The sequence below is a fragment of the Lasiosphaeria miniovina genome (assembly GCF_030549165.1).
Source record: "Lasiosphaeria miniovina strain SMH2392-1A chromosome Unknown B0T26scaffold_9, whole genome shotgun sequence".
NCBI lineage: Eukaryota > Fungi > Ascomycota > Sordariomycetes > Sordariales > Lasiosphaeriaceae > Lasiosphaeria > Lasiosphaeria miniovina.
The window spans coordinates 159,351-174,483 of record NW_026848228.1 but is presented as its reverse complement, the minus strand read 5'-3'; the positions used below and the strand labels follow the sequence as shown (position 1 = coordinate 174,483).

The following is a 15,133-nucleotide window of genomic DNA, read 5'->3' as shown; positions in this document are numbered from 1 at the left end:
ACTTGCGCGGTTTAGACGGATGTATGTACTTGGCATTTGTATTATGTACAAAAGACGCTGGATAAAGCATTACACGTTGTCTGTTTGCGCAGAGCACCTGATCACAGGGCTTGAACTGGCGTGGGGTAATAAGTTGAAGAAATATTCGTTCCCTGGTATTGGGTCGCTGTTCGGAATAGATTCGGAATTTCTATACTGGCTCTCCATTTATGATTACCTTGCCTACCAAGATTACATATTCGCCTAGGGACACGGGGAACTTCGTGGAGGTCTCTGTCTCTAGGTAAGGTATCCGTAGTCTAGAGAATCCCGACAACTAAAATCACATCCTATATATACGAAGTAGACTTCAATTCATGGAAGAACTGCCATGCCAAGAGCCCAGGTTGCCGGTTCTCCAATTACCGGGAAAAGGGATGGATGACATAACGGTATTAAAAATCCCACACCCGCAATTCGCCGTGGGTTGCTGGGGCGGGGCATAAGGTCGATCACGCAATCGGTCCAAGTCCTCAGACCAAGAGAAAATTGATGGCTCTGCGGGGCCCGCGATGAGGGTACTCGGGTACCTAAAGTCTAGTTCGACACTATCGCCTCCGTGGCCGGGCCGTTCGATGCATCCCTTAGTGTATTTAGCTCTCGAGACGTGGATAATTTTTCCTTTGAGGTGTCGCTTTTCCCTTGACATTCCAATTCTTCTCCTACAAGCTCAGCAATGGCAGGAGAATCGAGTGTCGCGGTCCGCACGCCTGAAGAGGCCGGTGAGTGACTTCCATTCCCACCTCTACCCTCCCCCGCAGGCACAGTCACACCCCAGGCGAATCCATGTTTGGCTGGTGTCACACCCATTGCCATTTCCCTCCAATGGCAAGCTTCGCCCGTTTGCCGTTTGCGAATTCGCGAATTGAGTCCCTTCTCTGCTTTTCGGGCGTCACCAGAGCCGCCCGCCTTAGCCTCTCAATTGGCCCGTCTAGGTAACTGACATTCAATTGGCATAATTATAGTCGCGAGAATCGCATACCTCTCCAGCGACGTGATCGTGTCGGTGCAGCCGTCGTTGGCTTCCGATTCCGGCTTTTCGACTACGCTGAAGAATTTGGCCGCCCAGAAGGTCGAGAGCTTGGTGGCCAAGAGCAGCGATGCCGCTCCCGACATCCAATCCGTCAGATACAATGCCGACCCTCTACTTTCTGTGTTTGCCCCTATTCGCTCCGGCCGTTTCGTGTCAGTGACGACAACCTCGGCCGTATTGCTGCCCTCTATTGCGCATCTTTACAAGCTCGCCAGCTTGCCCGTAGTTCTCCATGTCGCGCTGGAGCCCAAGAGCTTCCCAGACTATTCAGCAATCACTTCAATACGGAATTCCGGATGGACCTTCCTGCAGTCGGGGTCTCTCCAGGAGGCCCAGGACATGGCTCTGACAGCCCATGCTCTGGCCATTCGCTCTGGCAAGGGAGTCATCCACTTCTTTGATCCGAACTCCAAGACGAAGGGGGAGTCAATTAGCCCTGAGGACACAGCGATTGTTCGTGACATCCTAAATCTGGACAACGTGCGCCGGTTCCAGTCCGCACCGATATCGGGTTCCGTCATTTATGCCGACGACGGGCGTGTCGCACTGGTTTCTGAGCAACCAGAGCCCCTGGCAGGCGGGGGCACGCAGGCCAAAGTTCAGCCCAGCGAGGGCGACGCCGAGACACCCACCGCGACATCCCATGCATCCTCCAAATCCAGCCAGCAGAGCGTCACAAGCTCGCCCCCTAGCGTTTCCACTGCCACTACCATTGAGGCAGCCGCGCCTGTCGTCACGTCTGAGGACATTTTCAACTACTTGACTTCGATATGGTCCCAGCTCAGCCAGAGCGTAGGCAGAAAGTACAGTGCTTTCGAATGGAATGGTCCAAGAAACGCCGAGAACTGCATCTTCATTTTCGGGTCTGACGCGGCCTTGTTCTCGCGGGCGATCGGCCAGGCCCAGGCCGATGACATTTTCGCAAATGCCGGCGTCATCACTGCCAGACTTTACCGTCCCTGGCTGGGGGCGAAAATCATCGGCGCAATCCCGAGATCAGTGAAGAAGATTGCAGTCCTCGAGCAGGTTTCTAGAAAGACAACAAAATGGGGCCCGCTGCTGTTGGACGTGTTGGCTTCGGTAAAGAACAGCGTGGGTGGTGTTGAGACAATTGTTGGACATCAGCTGGGTTACATCTCTAACGAGACCGTGAACCAGGCTCTGCGTGGCATCTTTCAGAACTTGACTTCGGAGAAGCCCATTCAGAACCTGGAGGTGGGAGAACGTGACCGTCCGCAGCCCATTTCCGAGTACAAGTTGGAAAAGCCGAAGCTCGAGACTGCATACACAAAGATCCTCGACCATCTATTTGGCGATCGGGCCTTTATCGCCAACTCTCTCGACTCGGATAACGCGGGCATCTCAAACACCATTTCTGCAAGCCCCGACTACGGTTTCGGCGCCCTCCTTGCAAAGAAAGAGCGCAAGCGGAAATTCGTTGCCGAGGTTAAGGAGGCGGCTGGGTCGGGTCGGTTCCTTACCGAAGTCCCAAAGCGATCGCTGGCCAATTGGGTGTCAGCCGCTGAGGACGTGAAGAAGGTTGAGGCTGCTGCCGAGGACGTCATTTCGAAGCTCACGATCGACAACTCAAGGCTGTCCAAGACCCTCCTGCAAAACAAGGCCTTCTTTCACAAGCAGTCTCTGTGGCTCGTCGGTTCTGACGCCTGGTCTTATGATCTCGGAAATTCGGGCGTCCACCACGTTCTCGCTTCAGGCGAAAACGTGAACGTGCTGATTATCGATTCAACCCCTTACTCTGAGCGGGCCGCGGCAGATGCGAATCGGAGAAAGAAGGACATTGGACTTTACGCCATGAACTTTGGAAACGCATATGTCGCCTCTACTGCTGTGTACAGCTCCTACACACAGGTTCTTCAGGCCATGGACGAGGCAGACAAGTTCAATGGCCCATCCATCGTCTTGGCTTACCTCCCGTACTTTGGGGAGCACGACTCGCCCTTGACCGTCCTCCAGGAGACCAAGAAGGCTGTCGATCTTGGGTACTGGCCACTGTACCGCTGGAACCCCGAGAACGAGAACAAGGGCGAGCCGAACTTCTCTCTCGACTCTGAGCGGATCAAGAAGGAGCTGAAGCAGTTCCTCGACAGAGATAACCAGCTTACGCAAATGATGCGGAAAGACCCGCTCTTTGGGGCTGCTCTGTCCCAAGATTTCGGATCCGAGATCCGAGCGCAGCAGAAGCGGAAGGCAAAAGATGCCTACAACCAGCTGCTGGAAGGCCTGTTTGGCGCCCCTCTGACTATCCTATTTGGGTCAGATAACGGAAACGCTCAGTCGCTAGCTAAGCGCCTGGGCACCAGGGGAAGAGCCCGAGGACTCAAGACAGCCGTCATGGCGATGGAGGATTACCCGGTGGAGGACCTCCCCACCGAAGAGAACATAGTCATCATCACATCTACTGCCGGACAAGGAGAGTTCCCCCAAAACGGCAAGCCATTTTGGGATGCTATCAAGGACAGCACGGAGCTCGACCTGGCTTCTGTCAAGTTTTCCGTCATGGCGCTGGGAGACAGCCATTACTGGCCCAGAAAAGAGGACAAGATTTACTACAACAAGCCTGGAAAGGACCTGGATAGAGTACTGGCCAACTTTGGCGCGAAGCGGCTGACAGACATCGGACTCGGTGATGATCAGGACCCTGATGGCTACCAGGCTGGCTATCAGGAATGGGAAGCTAAGCTCTGGGAGGCTCTTGGCGTTACTAACGTTGGAAGCGTTCCAGACGAACCCCCACCGATCACGAACGAAGACATCAAGATCGCATCAAATTACTTGCGCGGAACCATTGTCGAGGGGCTCAAGGACACGTCCACTGCCGCGATTTCTGCACCAGACCAGCAGCTTACCAAGTTCCACGGCACATACATGCAAGACGACCGGGATGTTAGAGACGAGCGGAAAGCGCAAGGCTTGGAGCCAGCTTACTCCTTCATGATCCGGTGCAGACTGCCGGGCGGTGTCTCGACGCCCAAGCAATGGATCCAGATGGACGACATTAGCACAACGCTCGGAAACGAAACTATGAAGCTGACTACGCGGCAAACGTTCCAGTTCCATGGCGTGGTCAAGGGCAAGCTGAAGCCCGCCATGCAAGCCATCAACCGGGCACTCATGACCACACTGGCTGCCTGCGGAGATGTGAACCGCAACGTCATGTGCAGCTCGCTGCCTTCGCAGTCCAGGTATCATCGCGAGGTTTTTGCGAGCTCCAAGAAGATCAGCGACCACTTGCTTCCGTCTACGTCTGCATACCACGAGATTTGGTTGACCGACGATGACGACAAGAAGACACAGGTTGCTGGCGAAGCAGTGCAGGACTTTGAGCCGCTGTACGGGCCCACCTATCTCCCCCGGAAGTTCAAGATCTCAATCGCCATCCCCCCCCACAACGACGTTGACGTGTACGCGCACGATGTTGGTCTCATTGCCGTCAAGGGCGAGGATGGACACCTGGTCGGGTTTAACTTGCTTGCTGGTGGAGGCATGGGTGCCACTCACAACAACAAGAAGACATACCCGCAGACAGGCCGGATGCTTGGGTTCGTCAAGACTGCCGACGTCCACATTGCCTGCGAGAAGGTGATGCTTGTGCAGCGAGATCACGGTGACCGCAAGAACCGGAAGCACGCGCGACTCAAGTACACGATTGATGACATGGGTGTCGACAGTTTCAGGTCACAGGTTGAGGAACTCTGGGGCAAGAAGTTCCAGCCGCCCAAGCCTTTCCACTTTGAGAGCAATATCGACACGCTGGGATGGACCAAGGACGAAACAGGCCTGAATCACTTCACATTCTTCATCGAGAATGGCCGTATCGAGGATACGGCCGACTTCCCGATGAAGACAGGCCTGCGCGAGATTGCAAAGGTGCACATGGGCGAATTCCGTCTGACAGGTAACCAGCACCTTATCCTCAGTAACGTCGCCGACGAGGATCTCCCGGCCATGAAGTCGCTCATGGCCAAGTACAAGCTGGACAATGTTCAGTTCTCGGGCCTGCGCCAGAGCTCGTCTGCCTGCGTGGCGTTCCCAACTTGCGGCCTGGCCATGGCTGAGAGCGAACGCTACCTACCTGTTCTCATCTCGAAGCTTGAGGCCTGTCTCGAGGAGAATGGGCTCCGGCAAGACAGCATTGTGATGCGGATGACGGGATGCCCCAATGGCTGCGCGAGGCCGTGGCTTGCAGAGGTTGCGTTCGTAGGCAAGGCGTACGGCGCCTACAACATGTATCTTGGCGGCGGCTACCACGGACAGAGACTGAACAAGCTCTACCGGTCGAGTATCAAGGAAGAAGAGATCCTTGACATCATGAAGTCGCTGCTCAAGAGATATGCCGCCGAGCGCGACGAGGGCGAACACTTTGGCGACTGGACGATCCGGGCCGGCGTGATTAAGGAGACGCGGGGCGGGCAGGACTTCCACGAAGGGGTGAGTGCATCTGCTACAACCCCCCGAGAGACGCTGCACTGTGCTGACACATTTCCATTTAGGTTGCCGAAGAAGAGTCGGACGAGGAGTGAGCAAGCATTGAGTGAGGGATCAGGCTGTGGCCCACCATGGCTCGCGGTCCGCATGGTGATGGCTCCGCTGCGTTGCATAGCGGCGTCAAAAAACGACTGGCTGCACGTTCGTAGTTCATTTCTTTTACATATTATACTCCTCAAGATTCTGTACATAACAATCTCTGTTCATGCCTCTGCATTGCCGTGCGCGTGCTTCGCAGTATGTATGCGCTGTTTTTGATGCCATCACAGCGTTGCTTCCATAAAAGTGGGCATTCCTCGGAAGAAACGGAATACGGACACATGTTGAACGGATACAGAGTTACGGGTACGGAGGAGTAACGGAAAAGAGATCCTGGATACGGAATATAAGCGCTCCACAAGGCAATGATTTGAAAGATGAAACGGGCCAACGGTGGTTGACGTGCGGGGCCCCGTCCGGCTCGCTGGTTGCCCCGACAACATGCAGGCTAAAAAATATTGATGGCGCATTGGGGAAGCTCCAGACCCCTCCCTGCCTCGAGAACCACCGCCGTCCCGACCTCTGCCCAATTGGCCCCGAAATCTCACCTAGACAAAAATCGAGGTTCGCCTTTCGGTTCTGTCCAACAGACGAGCAACAGGTATTGCGACTCGAGGTGAATATCTGGAATCGCAGCTCTCCAGCTAAATTACCCACGCCAACCTCTACTCTCCTCTTCATTTCAAAACATCTGCGTCCTCGGATTGCTTTTTCGCGGGAGATTGTCTCAGACGTGAGCATTCCATCTCGGCCTTGTCGCCACCAAAAAAGGCCCTCGACATGGCTGGCCAAAACCGCCCAGACACGCCTTCGCGGCCGCCAGACTACTCGCTCCCGTCGTATGACGAAGTGGAGGACACGACACCGACTGGCACGTCGGGCCACGGCGCAGCGGTTCGGTTGTTGACATCGATGGAGGAGCCTTTGGATGCTCGGCCGTATGTCATACCAGCGTGTTTCATTCCTCCCCCTCCAGTAATCAGGCAGTTGAAGACGCCGCCGGAGCTCGAGCTCGCAGGGCCAGAAGTTTTTGGCCCGTCAGAGCGGCAAGGAGCAGAGACAGACAAGGCTAGAGAGACGGCGACGAATGAGAAGACAACCATCGTCCCGAATACGCGGCGCAAGCCAGTCCCGGGCCACAGCGCAATGGAGACAGCGGATCATGGGCTAGTCAAGCGCAGGCCGACGGTCAAGATGCAGAGAAAAAAGACCAATGCTGGTCAAGCTCAAGCCGTGCCGCCTGTCGTTGCGCATAACCTGCCAGTGATCCCAGAGGGCCCGTCGCAGAGACGGGAGTCTCTGAGGAGGCAGAGGAGCGACGCTGCTACTGCGGCGGCAGGAGTAGCAGATGCAGTGCGCATTCCGCCCTCGGTTGCCATGAGCTCACAGAACAACGTGCACAGGAGCCGACTACGACGGCACTATGAACCCTCGATAGACTCGCGCCACTCGTCCATCCTCGATCCGCCTCACATGCCCCCTCCCGAACCATCCTACACCAACTACAGCCCGTCGATGGACGGCTCATCATCGCCGACGCGGTCGTGGTCGCCATCGCACATGTCATCCGCGTCCGAGTTTGGGCGCCCGCCGCCCGCCAGCACGCGGTACGAGCCCGCAGACCTCAACGGCAGCCCGCGGCCAGGCACGCCATCGTCGACGTACAGCAGGAGTCCGAGGCGGCCGCTGCCACCAGCACCGCTGTTCTCGGGCTCGGCGCGCAACTCTACCCACTCGTTTGCCGACGACGTGACAGTGAGCATCCCGCTTGCCGACGGTGACGAGGATGACGACGACGACGACGACGACGGCGGCGGCGGCGGCGGCGGGCGCATTGGCCACCACCACGGCCACCAGAGCAGCCACAGCGGCCATGGCGACGACGTGTTTGGGCCGGAAACGGATGTCGGCGACTTCGCCAGGCACTCGTACGGGATGCAGTCGCAGGTCACCCTGAGTGAGGATGCGACCTTCGACGCGGCGGCAGCGGCGCACGACAAGTTCGAGCACTACGGGCCGGCGCCTGAGGGCCAGCAGAAGCGGCGCGGAGTGCGGGAGCCGCAGATGAGCAAGAAGGAGGTGCAGCTGATCAACGGCGAGCTGGTGCTCGAGTGCAAGATCCCGACGATCCTGTACAGCTTCCTGCCGCGGCGCGACGAGGCCGAGTTCACGCACATGCGGTACACGGCGGTGACGTGCGACCCCGACGACTTTGTCGAGCGCGGGTACAAGCTGCGGCAGAACATTGGGCGCACGGCGCGCGAGACGGAGCTGTTCATCTGCATCACCATGTACAACGAGGACGAGTACGGCTTCACGCGCACCATGCACGCCGTCATGAAGAACATCAGCCACTTCTGCAGCCGCAACAAGAGCCGCACGTGGGGCGAGCTGGGCTGGCAGAAGATCGTCGTGTGCGTCGTGTCGGACGGGCGGCAGAACATCCACCCGCGCACGCTCGACGCGCTGGCGGCCATGGGCGTGTACCAGCACGGCATCGCCAAGAACTACGTCAACCAGCGCGCCGTCCAGGCCCACGTCTACGAGTACACCACCCAGGTCTCGCTCGACTCGGACCTCAAGTTCAAGGGCGCCGAGAAGGGCATCGTGCCGTGCCAGATGATCTTCTGCCTCAAGGAAAAGAACGCCAAGAAGCTCAACTCGCACCGCTGGTTCTTCAACGCCTTCGGCAAGGCCCTCAACCCCAACGTGTGCATCCTGCTCGATGTCGGCACCCGCCCCGGCGGCAACTCGCTCTACTACCTGTGGAAGGCCTTCGACCTCGACTCCAACGTCGCCGGCGCCTGCGGCGAGATTAAGGCTATGAAAGGAAAATGGGGCGTCAACCTGCTCAACCCCCTCGTCGCCTCCCAGAACTTTGAGTACAAGCTGTCCAACATCCTCGACAAGCCGCTCGAGAGCGTCTTCGGCTACATCACGGTCCTGCCGGGAGCCCTCAGCGCCTACCGCTACCACGCCCTGCAGAACGACGAGACGGGCCACGGGCCCCTGAGCCAGTACTTCAAGGGCGAGACCTTGCACGGCCAGCACGCCGACGTCTTCACTGCCAACATGTACCTGGCCGAGGACCGCATCCTGTGCTGGGAGCTGGTGGCCAAGCGCGGCGAGCGGTGGGTCTTGAAATACGTCAAGGGCTGCACGGGCGAGACGGATGTGCCTGGTGAGTTTTTTTTCTCTTTTTTTTTTTTTTTTTTTTTCCTTTCTTGTTTTCTCCTTTTCTTTTTTTCTCCCCTGTTTTCATTTCTGTTCCCGTCTTGTATCTGTTTCCTGACATCACCCCACCCCACAACAGACACGGTCCCCGAGTTCATCTCGCAACGCCGCCGCTGGCTCAACGGCGCCTTCTTCGCCGCCGTCTACTCGCTGGTGCACTTTCGCCAGGTCTGGAAGACGGACCACACGCTGGTGCGCAAGGTCCTGCTGCACGTCGAGTTCCTGTACCAGTTCCTGCAGCTGCTCTTCACCTACTTCTCGCTGGCCAACTTCTACCTGACCTTTTACTTCATCGCCGGCGGCCTCGCCGATCCCCTGAACGACCCCTTCCACGGTGGCGGCAAGTACATCTTCACGCTGCTGCGCTACATCTGCGTGCTCCTCATCGCCACCCAGTTTATCCTGTCGCTCGGCAACCGGCCCCAGGGCGCCAAGAAGATGTACCTCGTTTCCATGATCCTCTACGGCATCATCATGGCCTACACCATCTTCGCCTCGCTGTACATCACCGTCAAGCAGTTGACACCCAAGGACACCACCGACCACGACGACCTCAAGAAGGGGCTGGCTCTCGTCGGCCGCGCCGACCCTAGCGCTGCTGGGGCGGGCGGCGCCGCCACGACGACGTCGACCACGGCGACGGCCGTCGCCGGCACCACGGGAACCGACACGTCGAACCAGCTCACGCTGGGCAACAACGTCTTCACCAACATCGTCGTGTCGCTGGCGTCGACGGTGGGGCTGTACTTCCTCATGTCGTTCCTGTACCTGGAGCCGTGGCACATGTTCACGTCGTCGCTGCAGTACTTCATCCTGCTGCCGTCGTACATCTGCACGCTGCAAGTGTACGCCTTCTGCAACACGCACGACGTGACGTGGGGCACCAAGGGGGACAACGTCATGAAGACGGACCTGGGCGGCGCCGTCGGGAAAGGCGGCACCGGCTCCACCGTCGAGCTCGAGATGCCGTCGGAGCAGCTCGATATCGACTCGGGCTACGACGAGGCGCTGCGCAACCTGCGCGACCGCATCGAAGTGCCCGCGCCCGCCGTGTCCGACGAGCAGCTGCAGCAGGACTACTACAAGAGCGTGCGCACCTACATGGTAGTGTCGTGGATGATCGCCAACGCCACGCTTGCCATGGCCGTTAGCGAGGCCTACGGCAACAGCTCCATTGGCGACAACTTCTACCTGCGCTTCATCCTGTGGGCCGTCGCCAGCCTTGCGCTGTTCCGCGCCATCGGGAGCACCACGTTTGGTGTCATCAATGTCGTCAACATGGCCGTCGAGGGCCGCATGAAGATGAGCATCAAGGTGCCACAGTGGCTCGGCGGCTGGGGCAGCAAGATCAGCGACAAGGTGAGCAGCATTGGGAGCAGCGTGCGCAGCTAGTAGCCCGCCACGCCCTTCGCTAGGTTGTTCAGTGTAGCCGGGTCGTGATGATTCTACATGCTTGTGGGGGTATTTTGGGGGGACAGCGGACATTATAATGGCTGACGTCTGGGATTGGTGGATTGATTGATTGGGCTCGGTGTTTGTTTCGGGCGGGCTGGCATATTGGGTGGGGGGGCGGTTTTGTTTGCTGTATTTGGAGGCGCAAAAGTCTTTCTGGGAGGATACCTAATGAGGGAGGACGTGTGTCTTTTACGGAAGCAGCTCACGGTTTTGTTTGCGTGTGTAATCTAGAATCCGGAATCCGGAATCTGGAATCTGGAATCCGGAATCTCGAATTTATAAACATGTATCCGTACACCAAAAAGACCCGGTTGTGTTATCGTCCATGCACTGATGCCGGCCTGTGGTGTGCGTGCCCCAGGATTCGCTGCGTCAGTTCGCCGATCAAGACCACCAAAACAACAGACTCCCAAACAGACAAAGGATCCACTCGTCCATGCGGAAACAAGGTTGGGCGCGCCCTGTAGGGCTGATCCGATCTCATCACCGACACCAACCGCACTTCCGGCTAGCCAGGCAGGCAGGCACTGTATACATGACGAGACTTTGTCATTGCCGACCTCTAACAAGTTGACAGCTCGACAATGGAAAGCGCCAAGAGCTGTGTTGATTGCTTACTGCTCATTATTGCTGCGGGCTGAAATTGATACCTCTATCTAACTTACCTGGTTTGCTTTCAGGCAATTATATGCCAGTCCCCCGAATGTCTTTTAAATGGCAACAAAGACGAGCAAGGCTGGGCGGCGTGCTCGTTCATCTGCTTGTACGACCTCATCTCCAATCTGCCGGCCGGCTGAGTGTGTGAACGGTGAGGCAGACTGCAAAAGGACATGGGGCAGACTGGTTAAATGGCCACTGCTATCTTCCAGTCTTCTCATTTCGTCGGCATTGGTGAATGCGCTGCTGTAGGTTATGTTCGAGCCAAGTTGACTGACAGACATGGCGACTTCACCAGCAACAATACGAGGGACTGCAAGCTAGGGGTATCTTCTCATAAAAAAACCATTGAAAATGCTTCGCTTGCTGTCGTGGCTGCCCTCCGCCATTAATGGGTATTTAGCACCCTCCCTCCTCCCCTTTCCTCTCCCAGCCACGTCCATTCGCATCACTGCATGCTTTCTATCGAAGCAGCAGGCGTGTGCTGCGGTGGCTGGTGACCGCCCCCTTTCCAAAACCGCAAACCGTATAACTCGGGCACGAAGGAGGGTTCATGGTTTCGGTAGCGGGCGTGCCACGCCGTAACTCTTCCGCGGTGCTGCTCATATCTAAGAAAGATACACATGGCATAATCGTTGATGGCCGGGACTGTGCGAAAGCCGACTGTCGCACGTCTCTTAGACAACGTAGCTGCTGCCCGAGCCCCCTTTCCTCATGCGCAAATAGCCCAGGCCGAGCAGGGCGATGGCGATGGCGAACGAGATGAACTGGATAATCTCATCCGAAAAGCCCTTCTGGCAGCTCGACTGCAGCTTGCTCCACGCACCGTCCCTGGTGTCGGTGCTGTCGATGATGCCGTACTCTATGGCGCCGTTGGGATACGTAAACGTGCCCTGGTTGATGAGGGGGTTCAGGAGCATGTTGGCTGCGTTCAAGTCGTCGTTGTTGGTGCACTGGATGCCCTTGAGACCGACAGCCCACGCCTGGCAGGACAGTTAGTGGCCGCGAGCATGCCCATAGGTAGTGGTGGCGGTGCTGTCTACTTACGATGCCGCCGCCGAGGTAGAGCACGCCCAGTATGCCATCAAGCGCGAGCGTGACAATGTCGGGCACGGAGTCGATGAACAGCCTGGCCACACCCACGGCGCAGACGATAATGCCAAAGGCGCCGGTGAAACTGCTGTACTTTGTCGTCGTCGGAGCATCGCCGTACTTCTGCGCCTTGATGAGGGCGACAGACAGGCCGAGGATCGTAACGGCGAAGACGAACTGAAGGCCGCGAACGCCAAAAGACACGGCGGAGATCATCTTGACCGGTCTACTAGGTGGTCACCGTTTGCTTTGAAGTCGCGTCTCGTGTAGGATCTAGTGTATGAGTGGCGGCGCAAATTTCAACTTTCAACTCACTCTTGGTACGAAGGGGGGGAGGGGGGCCTCGGTTCTATTAGAGGCGGCCCTTGGGTGGGAAGCGGCGGGCATATATATGTGCAATCTACGGAACTAGGGGGAGGGGGGCCAGAATCCATGGGGCACGAAATTGAAAACATTGGAGTGAAAATCCTATAGCGTGCCCATCTTTAACCCCTGCTGCTGCTGCCACGGCTGCCTATTCTGGGAGTCACCCTATTATCACCGTGGTGGTGCTATATGTCTTGGAGGCCAAATACCAACGGGGACACTGTGAAGGAACCAGACGCGCTTAAGCCCTTAGTCTCGCTCAGCCAATTCAATTGGCCAAGGACGGCCGGCCGGTTGTCACCAAGAGGTCTGGGCGACAGGCACCCTATCCCCGTTCTGCGACGTTACCTAGCTACACTACCTCATCTCCCAGAGTCCCAGCAGTCAGTCGGGCCGCCGGCCGTGCAGCGGGAGGTTGGGTCTGCAGTTTGCAGTCTGCAGTCTGCAGTCTGCCGGCCTGGCAAGAAAAGACCGCTCGGCAGTGCAGACCACGAAGGATGCGCTTTTGAGGTGGCGGAGGACCGAGGAAGAGCGACAAGAGGTATCCGTAGAAGCGGGGAGACGGATCCTTTGCTTCAGATAGACGAAGGGGAGTATTTCGGGGCTGCTGCGACACTCTGCTCTTTGGTGTGTTGTTGTGTGTGTTGAAGAAAACCTGTTTTCCCGCCTCGATTCTTTTACCCTTTCCACTCGAGTTTGGGGATGTGACACGCTGGACAGGATAACAAGTGAACATCCAAATAGTGGCTCAAAATGGCGTCGTTTGGTCATAGTTTTAGCCCCCAGGCTGCAAGGGCCCTTCCCCCCTCCTCTCCCGGACATGGCGCCAGCCCCAGCCCTTTACTGTTAACAGCGCTGCCTTCTGAATCGGCGTGGCTTGACGGCATCCCGGCACGACCTTGGCGCCAAGCAGGGGCAAAAGTGGATGCCGAAGAGGTCTTCCTTGCCACGGCACGGGCATCTTGCTTGTCATCGGGCATCGCATTGATGGTCGCGCAGCCCCAAAATCCTGCCCTTCAGCTATCATCAATCGGGAACCAGGCCCGAGCCTCAACCCAGCCACCTAGGTATCCGCCTGTGCAAACGCCCTGTCAAGATTGGACCCCGTGCGCGGGTACTGAGACAATCTCCGTTGTCCATAGGAAAGAAGCAGATGCATTATTACTCCATACTTCGTAAAGGGGTCGTTATTTCTCATTGCCGCCAGACCCAAGTCTCTGTTTGAGGAGAGACAGAATCCATCGGCTATGGGCGGCCGACTCTGTCCCTTGGTGCCGCAGCAAACCGAGATCGAAGTCCGAGTTGGTTTCGAGAATATAATAATAGCCTCTCCATAGCCACAGAATCGTCCTTGTCAGACTTGACCCCGGATCTAGCTGTTTCAGATCCACCCTGCGTCCACCGCTGGGATATTGCGCCTCGGCCAGTGAATGGGTACGCGATCAATACGCATGAGCATAGCAAAACCGCAGCAGGAACACGCTAGCCTGCGGAAAGTTGGAAACAGGGTCAAAAATTTCAGCGCCTCAGGATGCGCTGGAGACAGAGAAATCGCTTTCCCAATCAAGAACAGACGAACGGGCAAGACAGGCGTGAATAAAAGCTAGCATTTTGACAGTGTCTCATTCATGTTCGAAAAGTCTATAACGCAAACGCGCTATGTTCTAGCGACTCGCGCTGTGCTTCCCATGCCAGCCAGTCCGATCTCGTCGTCCTGTACAAGTCGGTGGTGGTTAGTCGATTGAGCCAAACACGGCGCTGCGATGGCTTCTTGGTCTGCACTCACGGTAATAGCCCCATCGAGTTCACCTTCCATATCCCCATGGCCAACGCCACTAGCTGCATGGCGATGTAGGCCAGCTTGACCTGGAGGATTTTTGCGCGGTTGCTGTCCGTCTCGAACCGCTCAAAGGCCTGGTTGGTGCCCAGGATACCCATGATGGGGTTCTTGAAGGCCATAAAGACCATCATAATGCTGAAGATCTGTAGCGAGTTGCCCGACATGTACATCATGATGGCCGTCATGGGCAAGCCCTTGATAGGTCCGAGGGCCACCTCCCACGCCTTCTTGAGCTTCAGCGTGTCCATCTCGTCGCCCGTCGGGGCTTTGCGCTGCGCGGTCGCCGCCTTTGCGTCCTTTCCACCGTCCTTCTTCTGCGGGCGACAGTGTTAGCCATGCGCTCAAATACCATGCCTCGCCTTCCTGTCGTCGGGGAATAATCCAAGGCACGCACCTTGGAGCTCGGTTGCGACTGCGACTGCGACGAGGGGAAGCCGGGAGGATCGATAATGCCAGCGCTTTTAGATCGGTACGCTGGGGGGTTCCTGAGCTCGGCCACCCATCTGGGCGATTCTCTGGATGTTATCGCGAGTTCAGACATGATGGAGCGTGGCCGTCGGGTTTGGTGAACAGATCGTAGATGGTTTCGTCGTGATGCGCGGGAGCGAACGGGAGATGACAAAAACAAGGCTGAGGTCGAGATAGGCTGCCCGCAGCGGTGTCTGTGCTTCCTTCAGCAGCGGACAGCCCAGCAAAGCCGCCCTGGAAGTCGGCCAATGTCACTGGCTGCTGCTCCCGTTTTATAGTGGGCCGTGCGTTTGCTTAGGGCATCGCCAGCGGGTTTCTCCACCAAATATAGTGGGCTTTTCAGGGGCTGACAGATCGCGGGCAGGGGACCTGGACCCCGAGGCCTGGTCTTCCTTAGCTTGCCT

At 57.1% G+C, this 15,133-nt stretch overlaps 4 protein-coding genes across 4 annotated transcripts; 2 read left to right on the top strand and 2 right to left on the bottom strand.

The window, feature by feature from the left end:
* Positions 1-399: 399 nt before the first annotated feature.
* On the top strand, positions 400-5,765 carry B0T26DRAFT_524351 (uncharacterized protein). The gene is made up of 3 exons (XM_060435499.1): positions 400-867; positions 1,005-5,521; positions 5,584-5,765. Exons 1-3 carry the CDS (start codon positions 552-554, stop codon positions 5,611-5,613), a joined length of 4,863 nt encoding a protein of 1,620 aa, XP_060289284.1. The 5' UTR covers positions 400-551; the 3' UTR covers positions 5,614-5,765.
* Positions 5,766-6,397: 632 nt separating this feature from the next.
* Positions 6,398-10,243, top strand: B0T26DRAFT_757623 (chitin synthase-domain-containing protein; the record flags this gene model as incomplete). Its single annotated transcript, XM_060446269.1, has 2 exons — positions 6,398-8,798; positions 8,931-10,243. The coding sequence occupies 2 exons, from the start codon at positions 6,398-6,400 to the stop codon at positions 10,241-10,243; spliced, it is 3,714 nt and encodes a 1,237-aa protein (XP_060289283.1).
* A 1,397-nt stretch (positions 10,244-11,640) lies between these two features.
* On the bottom strand, positions 11,641-12,271 carry B0T26DRAFT_660292 (marvel domain-containing protein; the record flags this gene model as incomplete). Its single annotated transcript, XM_060439021.1, has 2 exons — positions 11,641-11,946; positions 12,011-12,271. The coding sequence occupies 2 exons, from the start codon at positions 12,269-12,271 to the stop codon at positions 11,641-11,643; spliced, it is 567 nt and encodes a 188-aa protein (XP_060289282.1).
* Positions 12,272-14,112: 1,841 nt separating this feature from the next.
* B0T26DRAFT_734044 (uncharacterized protein) lies at positions 14,113-14,577 on the bottom strand. Its single transcript, XM_060443176.1, has one exon. It carries the CDS (start codon positions 14,507-14,509, stop codon positions 14,204-14,206), a length of 306 nt encoding a protein of 101 aa, XP_060289281.1. The 5' UTR covers positions 14,510-14,577; the 3' UTR covers positions 14,113-14,203.
* Positions 14,578-15,133: the final 556 nt, after the last annotated feature.